The sequence below is a fragment of the Eumetopias jubatus genome, unplaced genomic scaffold, assembly GCF_037043125.1.
Source record: "Eumetopias jubatus isolate StellerSeaLion01/CBP00866 unplaced genomic scaffold, mEumJub1_p1.0 scaffold_9, whole genome shotgun sequence".
NCBI lineage: Eukaryota > Metazoa > Chordata > Mammalia > Carnivora > Otariidae > Eumetopias > Eumetopias jubatus.
Genome location: NW_028274815.1, coordinates 30318673 through 30339459, shown reverse-complemented (window position 1 = coordinate 30339459; position 20787 = coordinate 30318673). Strand labels below are relative to the sequence as shown.

General features: G+C 43.2%; 1 protein-coding gene across 1 annotated transcript in view; it reads right to left on the bottom strand.

The window, feature by feature from the left end:
• Window positions 1-20535, bottom strand: part of VIT (vitrin) — an 81785-nt gene extending 61250 nt beyond the window's left edge. The window contains exons 1-3 of the mRNA XM_088026617.1: window positions 20416-20535; window positions 17912-17981; window positions 9611-9676 (exon numbers count right to left, since the gene is read on the bottom strand). Of these exons, the coding sequence (XP_087882743.1) occupies window positions 9611-9676; window positions 17912-17981; window positions 20416-20535 (256 nt within the window). The remainder of the gene's footprint in view (window positions 1-9610; window positions 9677-17911; window positions 17982-20415) is intronic.
• Window positions 20536-20787: the final 252 nt, after the last annotated feature.

Sequence of the window (20787 nt, the reverse complement as noted above, 5' to 3'; positions counted from 1 at the left end):
AAACACATCAATACCTTTTTGCTGCCTCTGAAAAAATTCTAAAATCCGTAAGGCCTTTCCACAGTCCCTTCCACAGAACTTTTGGGCTTGCCACTTACAGTTGCTGGTACTTTTCAAATGCCTATTATCTTGCAAACTTGGCTTGGATCATTTCTCACACCTGGAACCCTTTTTCCTTTTATCTGTTTAAATGCTACTACTTTTCAAGGTCCCAGTTTCACTTGTAACTTCATTCACCTACTAGAATATATACTCCACAAAGGCAGGGATTTCTGTTTTGTTTACTGCTGATCAAGAATGTCTGCTGAGGGGCGTCTGGGTAGCCCAGGCTGTTAAGCATCCGACTCTTGGTTTTGGCTCAGGTCATGATCTCAGGTTCATGAGATCCAGCCCCATGACAGGCTTCATGCTCAGCAGGGAGTCTGCTTGAGATTCTCTCCCTCCCCATCTGTCCCTCCCCACCACTTGCACATGCCCTCTCTCTATCTCTTTCTCTATCAAATAAATAAATAAAATATTTAAAAAAAAAGAATCCTGAATGAATGAATGAATGAAACCAGTCCATTAGCAAATCTTATTAGTTTTATTTCTGAAGCTGCTATTCCTCTCTACCTCCATGTTGGTCCAAGTCACCAATATTTCCTGTCTGGACTATTAACATAATAGCCTCGTATCTTGTCTTCTTCCTTCCATGTTGCCCTTCCCTTTGCCCCACTCCTTTCTCCATTGCGCAGCCAGTGTGATATTTAAAAAAAAAAAAAAAAGTAATCACATTTCATCAATCTCCTGCTTAAAACCCTCACTAGCTTCCTATTGCCCTCAGGATAATGCCCAAGTTCCTCGAGATGTTCTACAAGGCCCTAAAAGATTGGTCTCTGTACTCCTGTCTACTTAATCTCCTACCACTGGTACTTGGTGATGAGAAGGTGCCAGCCAGCAAAGGTCTAGAAGAAGGACCCTCCAGACAGAAAGAGGAACCAGGGCAAAAACCCTGATGTGGGAATGGGCTCGGTGGTTGGAAGAACATAAAGGAGGCCAGTGTGTGTAGAGAACAGTGGATGAGGGAGAGAGGGGTCTATGATGCAGTCTGGGAGGTAAGCAGGGGTCAAATAATGAGAGAATTAGATGAATTAATAATCCCGCTATAACCAAGATGTCAACAAGTGTCCTTGCTAGCACTCTTTTCAGGACTACACGTTAGTTTTTTTCACAAGAAATTTCTTAATAAGCCTACTTGGGATAGAGGCTGAGCTTCCAAGGGCCTGTGTGTGGGCTGAACTCTTCAGAGAGGCAAGGAGAAACATCTACCCATAAAATCGGTTTGTTATTCAGGAGAGAGTGGGTGGGGCATGAGATGGTAAGGGAGAGAGTGTGAGGGTAGAATGAGGAGCTGGTGGAAGAAAATTTTACGATCCACGAGGTGACCTCATCTGTTGGTCCTTGAATATTTGTAGTAAAGACTCCAAAATAGATAAAACTTCAGATGCAGGGAAGTTTCTTGTAAGAGTTAGTAAAGTAGCTGAGTCACAGGGCAGGGCAAAACAGGAAGGCCATGGGAACACAGGAGTGACCAGGTAGAGAAATCATGAGGAAGTACACTGCAGATTCTCCAGAAATCATGGCGCATGCTCCAGACTTCTAAAAAGACTATAGAATTGGTATTTACACAGGCTTAATCTGGCATTTGAGGACCCATGGTGGCCAAGCTAACACTGGGATGATGAAATTATAGCATTAGTTCATGGTGGCGTTGGATTTGAACTCTGATGTCTGATTCCAGCACTGTCCCACGCTCTCACGTGAGCCAAGCTTTTTGCCAAGTTGTGAAGCCATGGGGGGGGGGGGGGGCGGTCAAAGAAATATTTTCCTCTGGTCATGAAAGATTTCTCAAGAAGACCATATCAAGCAATAGTTGAGGGAAACATAAGACATATGATGGAAAATGTTTATAAAGACAGACCCAGTAAAGAGCACGTGCCTCAACAGGTAACTCCAAGCTCAAGCTTTAAGCACATCAAAAAGTCTGTGAAGTTTGGTCCTTCTAACCAGGCTTGAGACAATACCTTTATCCATATGCCACGGAAGGACAGCGATGAAGGAGTGATTGGATAGCGGAGGTTCATCTATCTGTGGCAACACAGTTTTGGGCAGCTGCAAAAGTTTGTGTCTCTAAAAATAACCTATTTCTAGTTCACTAAGGACTCTAATACACATTTTTTCACTTGATCTTTACAAAACCTTGAGAAGTATATTGTTTCTATATTTCAGAGAAGTGAGTTGACTTGCTCAAGCTCAGGTATCAAATAAGTGGCAGAGGGAGGGCCTGAACTCAGGCCCTCTGGCTCTAAAGCCAAGACTTTGCCACCTCCACCTGGTTGCTCTTTCCATAACTGAAGAGAAAGAGTTAAATTGCTCTTCCCTACTCTAATCCTACAGGACTTTTCTGAACACAAAGATCACTGACAACCATCAACAGGTGAATATTTCTTGCATAGAGGTTATGTGTATGTGTGTGCACACACACACGTGTGTGTATGTGTGTGTGTATGCATCTGTGCATTTATCCCATTGTTTTCCTGTTATTCCTGAGAATTGCCATGGTAGAGTTTACCAATTAAAAAACTGCACCTCTCTTCTCACCCCTAGAAGGAGGGCTAGAAAGTTAATCCTCTTCCATTTTCGTGGTCTGAGAAAGGGCACACACACCTATCTGTGCAGAGGATGCACGGGTGTTGGCACCAGGTGTCTAAGAAGCTAGCACACACTGGGGATTACTTACAAGTTGCTGCAGCTAACAACATGCGAACCTACTCAAGAAGCTGTGTGCGTGTTATACCCAAATCTGACAACCACCTCGAGCTGTATCTCTCTTCATCAGTGTCCAATGCACTAAATAACCAAGCCCCAGAACAATTACCTCTTCATGCCCAAGGCAGTACCGCTGGGAATCATCAACCTTTCAAGGTTGATTGCAAAGATCTTTCCATGCTTTACAAAGTATTAAGGTTAACTTATTGGAGAGAACTATGTGAATTAAAGGTTGTACATTTCACCGCAAGCTAAGACTATTTCAACAGACTCAAACGTAGTGGAAATATTTCAGAATGTAGCTTCACTGCCTGTGGAGAACATCCTGCTGTTTATCTTGCTGATTGTTGTCTTCATCATGTAGATGGCTCTGAAGACTCTGAGGGTCCCCACCGTCTAATGAATGGCCAAGAACAAACTTCTCTGAATGGCCTTGCCTAGTCCAAATGCACGTCCCAGCTGCATCTCCCAGGACTTCCCCCATGCTTAAACCAACCACCTCACTCACTATAGCCTGACCACACCTTCCACTTTTTCCCCAGGATGTCTGGGCTTCGTCTACCTGGAAAGCCCTCCATCTATCTCTGTCTGTAAAATTCTACTTATAGTTCATGTCCTACCTCAAATGCTTCTTTGTGAAATCAGTATGAACCCTACTCATATATCCCTTGTTATTCTTATGTAATAATCACCACATTTTGCTTTATTTTATAGTGGATTTTTGTTGTTTTTGCTGTTCATTTGTCCATCCATTCAACATACACTCAATGAACACTAATTAGGTCTTCGTGTGCTTGGCATTGGGCTCCTTGCTCAGCGGAGAGTCTGTTTCTCCCTCTGCCTGCCACTCCCCCTGTTTGTGTGCATGCTCTCTCTCTGGCAAATGAATAAATAAAATATTTTAAAAAAGAACGGGTGATAAGTACAAAACAGAGGAAGCGCAGCACACACAGGAGCCACCTAAACTAGTTTAGTGTATGTTTGGCAATGGGAATTGGGTCCAGAAAGTCTGACCTCGGCATAACTTTATTTTATCTGACACAAGATTGGGTGCTCAGTGAAGTCAGAGAGACTGCAGGCTGGAGAGCTGGTAACATGTTCTAAGGAGCTGATCATCATGGCTCTCACTGGTGTTATGCCACCTCATCTGAACCCACAATTCGCTGAAGCCATTGCTTCTGAGGCTATTCTGGGGCTTCCTTCCATGTAGAAAAGCTACCGAGGAAATTTGATAACTTAAAAGCTTTTTTCTTTCTCTACAGGCACTGACGGGCAGGGATTGTTCGAGAGTTGTTGGCAGACATAATTTAAGGGGAAACATATGATGTGTTTATTACAGTGTGGGCTGAAATATTCATGAGTTGAAGAGTAGGCCCTTTTTGAACACATAATCTACACATAAATGAAGTTAATCCTTAAAATTCATAAGGTATCATGACTGCCTTCGGAAAAGTGTTATGAACACACCTAAATCCTTCAATCATTATTTGAGGCTTTCCACAATCCAGAAAAATGTAGCCACATTTTGGTCATTTGTTATAAAATGCTTGAACAGGTTTGTGCTGACTAAATCTACCACTGACATGCCTCTAAGGAAGGCCAGCTCCATGGCTCCGAAACATAACAGGGAAATGAGAACCTCGGAAAATCACCTCTAAACATAAACTTGGTGAAACTCTCATTTCATATAGTATGGTGAACTTTACCATGGACCATACAGCAGGCTAATTTATTGAGACATTAACTTACGTTTCTTTTCATTGTATTTCTTCCCTCATACTATTCTTTTTTTTTTTTTAAGATTTTATTTATTTATTTGACAGAGAGAGAGGGAACACAAGCAGGGGGAGTGGGAGAGGGAGAAGCAGGCTTCCCTCTGAGCAGACGCCCGATAAGGGGCTCAATCCCAGGACCCTGGGATCATGACCTGAGCCAAAGACAGCCACTTAAGTGACTGAGCCACCCAGGCACCACTCCCTCATACTATTCTAAGAAGGTAGTCAGCCATTTGTCTTTAAACACCTCTGGAACTCAAGGTTGTAAGAGAGAGGGCAGAGTTGCCCAAAGAAAACTCTCCCTCAGGCACTGCGAATTAGTCTCTCCAAATCCCCCTTGTCTGAGGGCACTGGGCTTGGTTGGCCCAAAGAGTGATGGAGAGGAAATGATCCGAGACTGGGAAGGTGGGAGTGGGCAGGACGGTCCCAGTAAGGGAAATGATCCTGTTCCCTAACAGCTGCCTTGAAGGAGCATCATCTTGGAGCAATACCTGGGGTGGTGCCCCTCCGGGTGAAACCTTAGGCATGGGGCTTCCCCATCTTTCCTAAGATGCCACCAATTCAGAAAACAATGGAGTGCCCAACTTCTACAGGTAACATGGGCTTGGACACTGAGCAGTGCAGGGGACCTCCCTGGATGTTGTTGACTGCACAAGGTTTCCAGGGGCTGGCTCGGGGAAGGAGGAAGCCCCTGTAATGATGGAATTTTAATTTCTCAGCCCCTGGAAACTGGCAGTTTGGAGTCCGACTTGATTTGATTTAGAAAATGAAGTGGTGATAAGCCAAGTATGGTGGAATAACATTGTGCCCAATACAGCTGTGTATGGGAAAGCAAAATATCAGCTTGAAATGAATGGTCATGTGTAAGTAGGAGGAAGAGATTTGTAAGAACTTGTCTTTCTTTCTTTCTCTTTCTTTCTTTCTTTCTTTCTTTTTTTCTTTCTTTCTTTCTTTCTTTCTCTCTTTCTCTCTTTCTCTCTCTCTGTCTCTCTCTTTCTTTTTAAATCTTTGTTTTTCCTTTTGTAAACCCCCCATTTCAGATTATTTTCTACATGTACTACCTTCTCGGTTCAAGGAGCCCCCAGTGGAGCTGAGTGATGTCCATGAGGGCCCCTGGGAGGGCCATGGGCAGACCAAAGAATTGGAAAAAGGAAAAGGAGATAAGAAGAAACAGAAATAAAAAAAGAAGTATGGGGGAGAGAATGTGACAGTTGCCTAAAGCAAAATGACCCTACTTGTACACCGAATAGACGCACTCATATGGCGTATGGCTTCTGGCCAGACCAAAGGAAGATACCCATGCTGGTTCCTCCTTTCCTGTTACCTGCACAGCTCTTCTACTCTATTTCCTATTCGGTCAGCCTGTGATCATCCCAAACCCCCTCTGCCTCCAGGCAGCAGGGATTCTATTCCTCCGCCCTGGCTGGCTTAGCAGGAGGGACTGGGAACAGCCTCCGGGGTGGAACCTCACACAGACCTGCATTTCCAATCTGGCTCTGCCAACTCGTGGCACTGGGTCTTGGGCACTAGATCCTCAGGACTCAAGAGCCGTGCTGCATGCGTAGTAGGGGTCAGTGTCCACCGACCAGAACTCTTGGATCACTTTCTTCTTGTTACTTCACCTCCAGTCCTCTGGGTGGTGAGGACCATCCGTCTTGCAGGAACACTGGTGCCAGTGTAGGGCTGGCTAGAGGAGAGGTCAGAGGGCACTGAAGGGTACCCGTGATTTTACATTCGGATCTGGAAGCAACCCTGATCTGGGATAGCTCTCTGCTCCACGGGTTCTTGGATGTCAGCAGGCACTGGAGATCCTGAAGGGCTTGCTAAGACACAGAGGGCTGGACCCCAGCCCCAGCGGGTCTGATTCCCGCAGTCCGGCTGTGGGGGTGAGGGGTGGTGGGGTGGGGTTGGGCAGAAGGTCGCAGGTGCTGCCGGTCTAAGAACTGAGGGGCACTGGCCCAGGCTGTTCTCACACCGAGGCCAGAGTGATTTGTTTAAAGCCTGACTTTTATGATTTCCCTTCTCTGTTTAAAACCCTTTAGCAGCTCCCTGTAAGATGTACTCTGAGGTATCAGCTGTAAGAGTAAAACAGTGACGTTACCTCCAGAAGGAGCTCAGGGGCAACCAGGCATACAGGAGACAGGCGCATTCATCTCTCAAGGAGATAAGAGATGTAATTGTTCTGTCCCCCACTTGGCTGGACTCCTTTGTGTGAGATGCCGCTCAGACATGGTAGACACTTTCACGGTATACCCATGTATGCGTATAAATCTCCAAGCTTTTTCTCACTAACAAATGGCGTTCTCTCTCTCCTCTCTCTTCATTTGTTGGCAGGGAGGGTTTTTTGGTTGGCAGGATGGTCTTATTTCCCTAGCACAACCCTAACCAGCTTACTCTTCTCTGGGAACCACCCTGCAGCCTGGGATGATGCAATGAGGTCCTCTCTCCCAGGAATGTGGACAGTACTGAGAGACACAGTGTGTACAGGGGGCGGGGGGGGGGGGAGATGGGGAGAGGGAGGGACAGGGAGAGGAGAGGGGAGACAGTGAGGCAGACATGTAGAGAGAAGTAGAGGTACTGAGGGCTTGTCATCTGGGGTACAGTTCCAGTGAGTTCTAGCTGCCAACCCGCCGCGAGCCGCTCCATGTCCTACAAAAATCCCTTTTGGATTTATGCTAATTGCAACCAACATAACCTGCTCGGAGATATTCCAGTTGCCCTCATGAGGATGTCCAGATTCCTGGACATGGTAACAAAGCTCTCCACGATCCCATACCTGCTTACCCCTCCATCTCTTATCTCAATACATTCACTTCCTACTCTAGATTTCAGTCATATTGGACTACTTTTTAGCTCTTTCCACTCTCCAGGCCTTGGGCATGCTGTTTTCTCTTGCTTGGAACACTCTTTCCTCCCCATCTTTGCCTGGTCTATACCTATGTGGTCTTCACATATCAGTGTAGGTGTGTCGTTTCCTCCAGGAAGCCCTCCCAGATATACAGCTTCTTCTCCATGTTCCTGGAGCACCTTTAGCTGCCTGGTGACTTGTCTTTCTTTCTCCCTAGATTTTGAGCTCTGCAAGGGCAAAGGCTGAGTCTCAATCGCTATTGTATCTGGGTGTGTAGCATAGTACCTGGTACTTGGTGGGCACCCAATAAATGCTCGTAAAGTGAATGAATGGTGTGCCTTCTTGCCTTTGGTCACCTACCCCAGTGGCAGACTGACAACACTAAAAAGAAAAAATGAAAATGGCTTTGGCTTCAAGCTATAGACTGTCAGTTGTTAATACTCCTGAGGTAAAGAATCAGATACTGCCATGGTTTGGGAATATCCTATTACCTTCATTGTATCTCCCCCCCACCCCCTTATTTAATGATTGTGCCAGGGTTTCTAATTAGAGAAAAGGCCTCATGCATTTATTGATTCAAATGTGCTGCATCACCAGGGAGATTTTGAGTATAAGGTTAGAATTTAGCATATCAGAAACTCAATCCATTTGAGATCTCTCAAAGAGGTTTGCCCTTGGGTCATTTAGCACAGCCTTTCATAGTCACTGAAAACCGTTGTCACGGTAATCACGGAACCTTTCATGATTTTTGTGTATGAGTTAATGAAGATACTGGAAACAGCCCAAAGGAATTCATACTTGGGTGTGCATTTGTCTCTATATTAACCCAATCATTGTTTTGAACACACATCTGCCCCTCGGCTGATTCTCTTGGCTCTCAGTACTGACAGGAATAAATAAGCAACTGACTCCTTTTTAGTATTTTAGGCTTGGAGGCTGTGGCTGGCTGCCCTTTTGGTCTCATTTCAACAGGAAATCCCACATGGAGGGTTTAAAGGAACAGAAGGAAAAAAGAATGGTGTGTGAAGCAAATATCTTTCTTTTATTTCAGATTATCAATGTTGCTGATTTCAAGCATCTAAATTTAATGCCTATAAAGAAGTTTCAGTTGTAGAGAGCAGAGAACATTAACTCTATCTATGGCATTTCTTTTATGGTCCTTTATAAATATGCCTTAACTAGGCCTCGGTCAAGCCTACAAATTTAGGTCCAGATATCTCAGTGTGCTTACTGCATTTGAACGTGAGCATTTCCTTCTATGTCCTGTCCTGCTAGTGATTTTCCAATATCCATTCTTCCTTCTTTCCTGTAATACAACCCCTTACTTTTAGCTTAGGCATGTGGATGCTTGAAATCAAGACATTTCCCATTCTCCCTTAATGCTGGCTAGTGGTATTTAAGGAGAAGTGGTGTATTTGATTTCCTGGACTTATCTCTAAAGCGGTGGGTATACATCCTTCTTCATCCCTTCCTACCGAATGGAACATGGACATGATGGATGGAGCTGGGGCACACATTTTGGACAATGAGTTGAGAGCCATGTTGAGGAAAGCAGAATGACAAGGTAGAAGGAGTCTGGGTCCCTGAAGATTGTGAAGCTTCCATAAAAGCCCAGACTGACTATGCTTACAGGAAAGAGGAAGAAACTTAAGTCTTATTTAAGCAGTTGTTATTCTAAATTTCCTGTCATCTAATCTTAACTGATATACCATCCAAAAATGAAATTTATTTTTCCTCTATCCACTGATTAGGTGTGAAGCCTTCTGGGCTTTGCTGTGAGATTTACCTTCTGATCCCAGAGCATGCTGGAAGGAGGGCAGATTTGTATTAGCGAGACTAAATTTATTGGTATGGGGAATTGACATTTCAATGGCAAGAAAATACCTACTCCAGCTTAGCCATAGAGACACAGTGTTGCCTGGTCTTTGTATGTGCATTTTGAAATGTTCCAATATAATGGAACCACATATCTCTCACCTAAAATCAGCACTCCTATCCCAAATGCTTTTTGGAATGAAGTAGGTGATAAATAATAATCATTACTAATCCGTCTGAATGCAAAGCAATTGAAGTAAGACAAAAAGTCCCCAAACCTTCCAAATTATCTGAAACAAGTACAACAGCCCTCTACATGGAAGGCACAAGCCTTATGCTAATGAGGAATTGCAGTTTTACTTACCGAGCTTGGGCCTTTTGATCTTCTTGGTCATGTCTTTATTTGAGTGTATTCCAGTTGCCAGCAAAACTACATGGAGGAAATGAAAGAAAATCTAATCAATATCATTTTACCCAAACACTTTCTCTCTTTTGACCCTTATTGTTGCTTCCATCACATGTTAAAATAGTCTCATAGGTGGAACTAATGTTCCCTTAAATGAAGGTTGAGGAAATAAGATGAATGGTTTGTGTACTTAACTTGGCCCCTGCTGAAGGCCTTCCAAAAATACCTCCTGGGTACCTGTCCTCTGTTCTGCTGCTTTGTATTTCACCACACCGAGTCTGCCCTCTCTAGTCACCAAAGGAGGAAACCAGGGACCCGAGAAGTACACTCATTTGCTTGGTGCCAGAAATAAACGATGGAGGTAGGGTGAGCACCAGGCCCTTCTTGGGTTCTTTCCTCTTTTCCACACTGGTGTTCCAAATGGCTAATTTTCAACTGGTCCAAGAATCCATGTGCATGCGTACGTGCGCGTGTGAGGGAGGTAGAAGGAAGGTAGAATGGAGGGGCTACAGAAAAGCCCAGGGGAGGGCCGTCTGGGAAAGGATACAAGGGGAAAGTGGGCCGGGGAGAAGAGAGGGACTGGTCACAGGGTCTGAAGGGAGACCAGAGTGTCCCCTGGTGGTCCGCTGTAGCAGCACCAGCTTCTGTACCCCGTTAAGGCCAACTGCGCTGTAGCTGACCTTCCTCCTCAGAAACAGGAGCAGAGCAGCTTTGGGAGACTGCTCTCTTGAGGAAGTATAACAACGGAGGAAGAACGGGGAACTCTTTATTCTTTTTAGTTCAAAGTCGCATTACCAGCTTGAGCCTTGTGTTTTTAAAAAATAACACTGACCAGTTTTTTCTTATTACCAGAATCGTACATGTTCCTCACAGAAGAATGTAAAAAACACTAAGAACAGTACAGAAAACATAGATGAACACAAAAGATCTAATATTTTCGTTTTTTCTGTTTGATCATGCTCACACTGTTTACAATGTTTTTTAACTTATTTCTACTTAAGGATATATATAAACATTTTTTCTTGTCATTAAATGTTCCTCTCACAGTAATTTTGAGTGCCTGAAAGGATTGCAATGTATGGATGTACCATAATTTAGTCCACTTCTGACAATATAAATAACTTCCTCTTTGTCCTGATCCTTTGTTTTTTCCTTTATTTAGAAAAATAAAGATTTTTATTTACTTATTTGAGAGAGAGATAGCAAGAGAGAGCGCAAGCAGGGAGGAGAGGGAGAAGCAGGCTCCCCGCTGAGCAGGGAGCCCGATGCGGGACTTGATCCCAGGACCCTGGGATCACGACCTGAGCCCAAGGCAGACGCCCAACCGACTGAGCCACCCAGGTGCCCTTATTTCCTTTAAATAAATTTCCAAATAAGATTTCTTGTCTGGAATATATGCCCACTTAGAATTTCGATATGTATTGTGAACATTTCTCATAGCACTTTTTTATTAGTAACATCTGAAAATGCTCATGTCTCTGTCCCGATGCTAATTCTACCTGTAGATGGAAAAGCAGTGTTTTCCTTTCAAAAGGCTAGCCAATTCTCCATTCTTCTTCCTTCCTCTCCAAGCATCCTTCTACCTCACCCACTGCTTAACTTGCCTCCATTTTAGCCACTTTTTTGAGAAACTCACTTTCTGGGTAGGGTTGGGACTCCAGAGGTAAATGTGGAGCGATAGAGTAATCAAAATAGGCATTCTGCTTCGTGGTGTGTGTGTGTTTATCACAACACAGATATTCAATTTAGGCATAAATGGAATTAGGAATTCTTGATTGGCAAATAACTTTGAAGGAAAATGCCACCAGGGTTTTTAAGAAAATTTTTATTTATCTTGTGATTATCTAGCTAGTCTGCACCAATGATGCAACTCCTGAATTAGCCCCAGTTTTGACCAGTAGCATGAGCTGAGGCTGGACAGTTGACATACCATGTCTTGCAAGAACAGACACATGAAAGAGAACTGAGTAGGAACCACAAGTCTAGCCAAGTGGAATGAAGGCAGACATTTTTTAGGTGTTATTTACTTCTGGGGTTTGGGTGGGTGTGAGTGTCCTGGAGGTCTAATTTTTATAGTAGTCTCTGTGTCATTTAACTCTGTGTGAAGACACGTCTTCATTTTATACACAAAAACAACGAATCCTAGAATATTTTAAAGAACAAATACTAAATAAATATGTTAAAGAAAATTAAGCAAGTTAATTAGAAGGAGTAATTGAAATAGTCATAAATTTGGGTATCAATTCTTCTGGAAAATCAAATACTGTCCTTCTGGGCCTCTGTGCCTGTGGCAAGTGGTTTATAAGTCTCCATATCATTAGGACTATAAATATTTCAGTAAGACCATCCCATCACTCGCATTTGCTCACCCACGACCCTCCAGGCTGAAAACCTGCATAGCTGGGTTCAGTTTTACCGCAGTGGTTAATAAAGTCATTATTTTCAATGGTACACAGAGGCCCTTTCCTAGGCTTAGATGCTTGTTAATTAAAACTCCCCAGAAACCACTCCTCAAGGGGAGGGCTGGTCAATAGGCTGAAAATGTGCCTGTGCCCCGGAGTCTTCATTTCTCATCTGTAAAGCTTCTCTTGCTACAGTGAGGTGTGAACTGAGTGTTGAATTCGGGAAAGGGAAAAATCAGTCTTGTGTCGCTTTTCTTAGGAAGCCAGGCAGAGCATGGGGATGGATGACTGATACTCATTTCAAAGTACAAAGTGGACCACAGGTCTGAAAGCCATTCCCTTCTGCGGGAGTTGCTAGTTATTAGGGTACTGAGGCCATTAGTGTCTAGAAGGCTTGAGGAAATTAAGTCTAGAGTCCAAAGTTCCAAGGCAATCATGGTTTATGAAATTTGCAGCAATACTTCTCAGCTGTTAAAAATTCAGTGTTCTAGTTTTGAATAACATTGACTAAAGTTCTCACCCTTTGACAGCGGTGCTTGAAATTTCAACACAAACTGAATGTTGAAATTACTTTTTCAAATAAAAGATTTCCTCCCACTTCTCACTCTTTTCCTCTCTAGAGTAGCCATCCGTACAGTTAAGATGGCTGAGGCATAATTGTTTTAAAATTCAATTTAAATAAATTATCATCCAGATAGCTTATAGATAGAGAAATGCAAATGAATTAGCTTAAAACAATGTTCAATCTCATTAATGGTAAAAAATGCAAGCTAAAGCCAAACAACAGGATAGTTTCCCATATCATGTCAGTAAATACTGAACACAAGATTATACTTAATCCTGGCATGGATTTGAGATTAGGACACTTAGGTACACTGCTGGTGAAGCTAAGTAGGTGAAGTCATTCTGGAAAGCTATTTGGTAATATATTTCAATAGCCTTAAAAACAGTTATATTCTTTGTCCTAGAAATTATACCCCTAGGAATGTATCCCAAGTTATAATTAGAGATATAGACAAAAATTTATGTAAAAAATGTTCACTATAGCATTATTGATGATGGCAATCTGGAAATAGTGAAATGTTGGAAATGTCCCAACAGTAGGGGTATTCTGAGCATTTATTACAAATGATGTGTTAAAGAATATTAGATGAACTGGCAAATGCTCAGCTCTAAGCTGAAAGATGATTCTGACAAAATTAGAATATATGCAGAGAGAAATAAGTAGAACAAACATACCAAATGTTCATAATGATGGCATTGTCATTTCTATTTTATATTTTGTATATTTTCCCATTTTATAGTATATTCCATATATAAATCCCATATTTTATAGAGAATATGTTTCTTTTACAATTAACAAGATAAATTGTTTTTTAATTGGGTCATATTGAAATCCCATAGACTTATGACAATGAAAAGTGCATACCGAAATCATCAGTATGGTTAATGGGCACTCGTATCCCAGTCTTCAGGCCAGTATTGAATTTTAAAGTTTTTTTTTTTTTTTATTTGAGACAGAGAGAATGAGAGAGAGAGAGAGAGAGAGAGAGCACATGAGAGGGGGGAGGGTCAGAGGGAGAAGCAGACTCTCTGCCGAGCCGGGAGCCCGATGCGGGACTCGATCCAGGGACTCCTGGATCATGACCTGAGCCGAAGGCAGTCGCTTAACCAACTGAGCCACCCAGGCGCCCTGTACCATTGATGTCTTCTCTCAGTAATTTCCATCCACCAACCCCTGCAACCTGCTGCTCAGATATAAATCTCCGTGTTCCTTGTTGTATTTGGAATTGTGCCCTGTTCTATAGTGAGATCTGCTCTACTGCAGTAGTTCCTGATTAAAATCTGTTTTTACCACTTTAAACACTCTCCAGCTCTGGTTCTCTTTAAGTGTCCATAGTACCTTCCTGAAAACTGATTTACAAAGCAGATCATTTTAAAGCAGTTCAAATTTCCCCCATGCTTTAATTTGGTATTATGTACTCAATGAAACATCTAGCATCATATAAATCAGAGCTTCATAGCAAAGACAGGACAACTCATTCTCTACAGTTGTATAAATCATAAAATTATGCTTCAAATCACAGAATATTAAAGCTGGGAGGAGTTTTGGAGGTTATCCTTTTATTTTATAAAAAGGACACAAAGGTCAAGGTTACCACCTTGGCTAAAGCTGCAGTTCTTCGGGGGCAGAAGCTGGAACCAGATTGCAAGTTTGCTGGCTCCTGCCTTAGCCTGTTTATTCATTCCACTTGCTTCCCGTAAGCGCAGCTGTTGATTACACGTGGTGCTCCAAAGACAGCATGAAACTCTGCTGTATCTTAAATTCAAGGCTGTCTAAAACAAAAATGCTAGCTCTGATATATATTAAACACTAATCGACATTAATTTAGAGGGTTTTGGGGGGAATCATTAGACAGTACTGTGTGATATTTGATTCATAGTGAATATGTATTTTGGTCTTTTGGCTAAGTTTCTGGGTCATAGCTCCCCAAACTCTTGAAATTTCCTGAATGATAAGAGCAATAGGGGCATCTTTTGTTATAATATTTTGTTTCTTGTCCTCCATTCCTGAAATCAGATCCATAAAGGTGAAATAGATGTCTTGCTATTCACAACAAGCCCCTTTCAATCACAATTGAGTTTATGTTAATGAGGTAAATTTGGGGCATCCCTAAAGATGAGAGAGCTGGTTGCCAGGGGAACCAACCTCAAATAGAGGGTTTTGGTCTCACTCTCTGATTCCTGGGCAGGGGAGAGGAGCTGGAGGTTGAATCAATCACCAAAGGCCAATGAGTTAATCAATTGTGCCCATGTACTGAAGCTTCCATAAAAAAACCAAAAGGATAGGGTTCAGAGAGCTTCCATGCTGATGAATCAGAACGCTTCTACATTGCTACTCTGCTGGATCCCAGACTGCAGAGGGACAGAAGCTCCTTCGTTTCGTACCTCACCCCATATATCTCTTCGTCTGGCAGTTGGTTTGTATTCTTGAATATTCTTTGTCATAAACTGGCAATCTATAGTCGTGCGTAAATTGGTTTCCTGAGTTCTGTGAGGCACTCTAGCAAAGTAATCAAACCCAGAGAGGGGGTCATGGGAACCTCTGATTTCTAGCCAGTCAGTCATAAGCACAGTGACAACCTGGACTTTCTGTTGGCATCTGAAGTGGGGGTGTGTGTGGCAGTCTTGTGGGACTGAGCCCTTAGCCAGCGGAATTTGATGCTGTTTCCAGGTAGACAGTGTCAGAATTGAGTTGAATTGTAGGACACCCAGCCGGTGTTGAGGAAAATCCTACACACTGGAATTAGGTGCAGAGTTGGACTCTGACACCTTACAAATCTAGCATCCCTGAGAATAATTTATTTCACAATATTTCTTGAGTACCTATGAGATGTGCTCAGCACTGAAAATGTAGCAATGGGCAGGACACAGCTCCTGCCCTCAATGAGTTCACAGCTTTGGGGGAGCCAGCCTAGTGGCAAGGTGAACGCCATGCAGCTATGATGAGAATCAATACAGGGCACCCTGGAAGCCCTTAGGAAGATGGCCTGATCAAATGCGGGGCAGAGAGAAGCTTCCTGAGGACCAGTAGGGCTTGTGGGGGTGTGGGAGCGAGAGGAAGAGCATTCCAGGCAAGGGACCCAGCATGGTCAAAGGCCTGGAGAGGAGAAACGATGTGAGCCCCAGGGACTAAGAATGTCAGAATTTTTTAGTTCCTTGGAAACCAGAGAGGGCTTCATGGGGAGTGAGGAGAGCAGAGGACAGCAAGGGCCATATCAGGAAGGCCTCCCCAGCAAGCAAGGCACTTTTAGAGATGTGGACTCCATCCCAAAGACAAAGGGGAAAACGGAGGAGTTTAAATCACGAGTGGTGGTCAGACATGGTCTTTAGAGAGATTAATTGGGGTGTGGAGGAGAAGGAGTTAGAGGGGTCAGGATTTGGGGCAGGGAGGCTGTCCCAGTCCTGAGGAGAGACAGGGGAATGGCCATGGGATGGAGACAAGCAGATAAGTAAGAGAGATGCTGGGGAGGTAGACATGTGAGGACACAGAGAGGGGATTGTGTGACAGGAGTCTCCTTTGCCTGCTTTGATTTCTCGCCTTCTGAATGAGCAGCCCTGAGGGGAGAGAGTTCTGCAGAAAGGCAGGCTGCGAGAGGCCGGGGACAAGGAAGGACAGTCAAGTCTCCATTCTTGGTTCTGTGATATGGGGGACATGCAGAGTATGAAATGGCCTCGGGGTTTACTCGCTTTGTGTGTTTTATAGGAGCTAAAGCCTTCCTATTTCTGACTCCCCACCTACCCTATGTAAGAAACCCACTAACCAAAGGGGGAGTGTGAGAGGCGGCAGCCTCTCAAAGGACAAGGTGGGAATGAAGGAGCCTGAGCTCCAAAGTGACTATTCGTTAGCGGGTTGGTGGGGCAGTCTGGACCAGAATCCATATGGTCCCTCCGACTCCCTGTCTAGTCTCCTTCCACTGTGTGCGCGCCCTCTTGTCTTCCCAGTGTCACCTCTTTCTCTTTCGTTCTCCAACTCGGCTGTGTAGAACCCCTCCACACAGATGTGGAACATTCTGACTATATTATGGGTTGAATTTTGTCCCTTCTAAATTCATATGTTGAAGTCCCAGCCCCCAAAACCGAATGTGACCTCATTTTGAAATAGATGTGGGGGCGCCTGGGTGGCTCAGTCCGTTAAGCAACTGCCTTCGGCTCAGGTCATGATCCTGGAGTCCCTGGATCGAGTCCCGCATCAGGCTCCCCGCTCAGCGGGGAGTCTGCTTCTCCCTCTGACCCTCCCCCCTCTCACGTGCTCTCTCGCTCTCATTGTCTCTCTCTCTCAAATAAATAAATAAAAATCTTAAAAAAAAAAAAGAAATAGATGTGATTATTTAAGTTCTGATGAGGTCGTAGTAGAGTAGATTGGGCCCCAAATCCACTATGACTAGTGTTACAAGAAGGGGAAATTTGGACACACACAGATACCCAACCCCACCGAGGAAGAACACCATGTGAAGATGCAGGCAGAGATTGGGGTGATGCCAAGATGTGCCAAAGATGGCCGGCAAACATCCAGAAGCTGGGAGAGAGGCATGGAGCAGAGTCTCCATCACTGCCCTCTGAAGAAACCAACTCTGCAGACACTTTGGTTTTGGACTTCTAGCTTTCAGGACTGTGAACGAATATAACTGTGCTATTTCAAGCCACCCAGTTTGTGGTATTTTGTTGTGGCGCCCTAGCAAACAAATAGACTGCCCAAAAGGTCTTTCTACCCTTCCCTGGTAACATTATAGTGATCCACAGGGTCGCTCCATCCGATACGGCCAAGATTAATAGAAGATTACCCTTGGGCTTAATGCTAAACCCATCAATCCTTTTCTCTCTTCCGGTTGAGGTGCTGCTCTTCGAGAGCCCACCCAAAATTGTGTTCTCCGCTGATCACGGACATGGGTTTCATCTCTAAAATCATGAGTCACCAATGGTACGAATAAGGCCATGTCAGTGATAAGAATTTTTTGTTTTTGAGAAATAAGAAACAAGATTTCTAAATTCAGAATCTGTAAATATGCTCCATCTGAAACATTTGCTAGTTGCTGAAGAAGGCAAGATATGTGTGTAATATGTACACACATGTGATACATAATTTTCTTTATACAAAAATATATACACATGTACATCCTGAATTTGATCTACACTGAACATTCTCACTTAAACGTCTCTCTAAAATGTTTATCATAAAAAGATACACTGTACTGTTTATATGCTCTGTCTTGGTTTAAACATTTTCTTGGCAAGATTCTTTGGACCTTAGGAAAATGTTAAAAGCGTATCCAGATACACATATAAAAGTACTTACCAAGGAACATTTCAATAACAGATGCCTTCATAGTGAGGACAACAATCCCCATAAACATCAAAATGGCACCCTAGAGAGGAAGAAACAATAACACCATCACTTTTCAGCCAAGAGTTCCGAGTTGGACGCTTGGAGTGTGGGGAGGGGCCCCTTCATTTGGCATTGCTCCCTGGGGTCTCTGGGTTCCAAGCTGCAGCTTTCTCCAAGGAGCCCACAGAGATGGCAGTGGCCAGCCTTGCTGTTACCCAGAGAGTCAGTCCATCCTCAGGTAGAAAGCCCACTCTAGCCACCAGCCCCCATTCTTCAGAGCTTTGGTCTTTCCTTAGAACTGAAAAGGAAATGACTCCATAATTTTGGGAATAGTTTCAACCAGTCTTCAAATTAGGACAAAAGCTACACTTATGGTATTGAGAGAATATTTTTAGATTACAAATAAATGTTGCATTCATCATTCATGCAACAAATATTTATTGAACTCCCATTATATGGCTAGGTATTGTTAGGGAGGAGGTGATAAAAATTGAGCAAAGAAATAGTTCTTGCTCTTAAAAGATCTACAGTTTACTAGAAGTGGGAAAACATACGTAGACACGAATAACCTTAACATTAGAAAGTGTGCAGGCTCCATAAGGGAGTATAAGGGGAGTTTACAGACCAGAGGTTCTCAAACTTTGATGCATATTAGTATCATCTGGGCGTTTTAAAAGACCCTGATGCCCAGGCTGTACCTCAGACCAGGTGAATCAGAATCTCTTAAGGTGGGGTCTAGGTGTTAAGTTTTTTAAAAGCTCTGTAGGTAATTCCAATGTGCTGATAAGTTTGAGGACCAGTGATTTAGAGCAAGACTTCCTAAATCTTACATGCATAGGAATCACCTGGGGATCTTGTTAAAATGCAGATTCTAATCCCAGTAGGTCCGGGATAGTGCCAGAGATTCCCCAAGAAGCCAGCAAATTTTAGAGGAAGGAGAGATTATGTCAGCCATGGGAAAAAGAGAAAGTCTCCTAGAGGTGATAGTAATTGGGTCATTTTGAAAGACAACAGTTTGGACGTGCAGAAATAGGGAGAAGTGACCCCAAGCGGAAGGAACAGCACTGACAGGAGCTCAGAGGCTGGGAAGCAGAGTAGATATGAAGATGCTGTTGATCTATATGGAGTTTCCTCCTTCTCTTGAGGCTGTGAGGAAACGCTAAAAGGTTTGGTCATACTACCATTACTCATTACATAGAGCATATACTATGTACTCTATATGGTCTTGAATCTTCACAATAAGCCAGTGTGGTAGATTTTATGATCCCTTCAGGAAACTAAGGGTTAGAAAAGTTTCTGGTCACACCCATGGTGACCAGGCAGTCAGTAGGACCAGATTGGGGGTGGGAGTGGTGGTAAGGATCTGCCGTGAGCATGGGCAATAAGGAAGAACCTTGTCTAGAGAATATAAAGTTTAAGGTTGGTATGCTTTTCATTATCTTTATAAGCTAGCCATTCCAAGCAATGTCAATGATAAAGCACCCCCACCCTCTGGGGTGGATGGCTCCTGTTACATCCTCTCTGCCTAGTGCCACCGCTGTGTGGCCTAAATCTGGCATTCAAACCCTGCATGCCACTATGCCCCATGGTATGCTGCTAAATCTGCTCTCTGGGGGAAAAAAAAGCCCCAACTTGTAGCATTTGTTGATTTCTGTGTGTAAATCTTCCATGGCTGATTTTGAAGCCACCAAAGTAGAGAAATGAATACACAATCTGGTACTAGCTAGGTCCAGTGCAAGCTTATATCCAATATTTAGGTTCAGGACTATGCAGATTTTATTAATAAAAAGCAATTATCAAATTATGGCCGAGGGAGTAATACAAGTACCTGATACAATTAACTTAAATAAAACTGTTTAGTATATGAAAGATTTTATTACAAACAATTAAATTAGGCAGCAAGAGTAACCTCAAAAAGAACTGATGATTTTGTTAATTTCCAGCAACAATGTATTAAATTTCCTAATAAAGGTAATCGACTACTGGTTACATAATAGGCAGATAACGCTTTTTAGTTTCAAAATAGAAATAAAACCATGTGTACAATCTATTTGCAATTTGATGCTTAAGTAGCTGGGTTATGTTTTAGAAATAGGATGATAACAAGTAATATTTTGTTTGTCTTTTACTAGTTTGAGAAGCTCCAGAACAACTTACGTGTTTTCAGGCTTACACACAGTTACACAACAAGCCTCCTAACAAGGCGTCTCCTTCTCCCTCTGTCTCCATGATCCACACAACAGCCAGCATGACCCAGTTCAAAGTACATCGGTTCACAGCATTCCTCAGATCAAAACTCTAAAGTGCTTCCCACCTTACTCAGAATCAAAGCCAAAGTCTTGACAAGTGGCTTATGACCCTATGTGGCCCCCTGACCTCATTTCTCCCTTACGTATTAAGGTCTGGGCACACTGGCCTCCTGGCTGTTTCTAGAACACACATCTCATGGTCTCTGCACTTACTGTTTCCTTTACCTGGATGCCCTTCCCGCAGATGAGAACATGATTTACTCCCTCATTTCTTTCAAGTCTTTGCTTCAATGTTATCTTCTCTTGAGACGTCTCCTTATCACCTAGCTTAAATTTATGATCCATCTCCCACTTACCACCAACTGGTACAACCTGTTTTTTCTACTATTTTTTTTCATGTTACTATCGCCACTGACATACTTTATAGTTTACTTATTTTACTTATTTATTGTTTGTGTTCTCCACTAGAATGCAAGCTTCATGAGGGCAGGGATCTGTACTTGATATTTTATGTGCTCAATAAATACACATTGAATCAATGAGTGAGTAGCAAAGGCTCTCTCCTTTCCCTAGGAAATAAAAAGAAGAAACAAAACA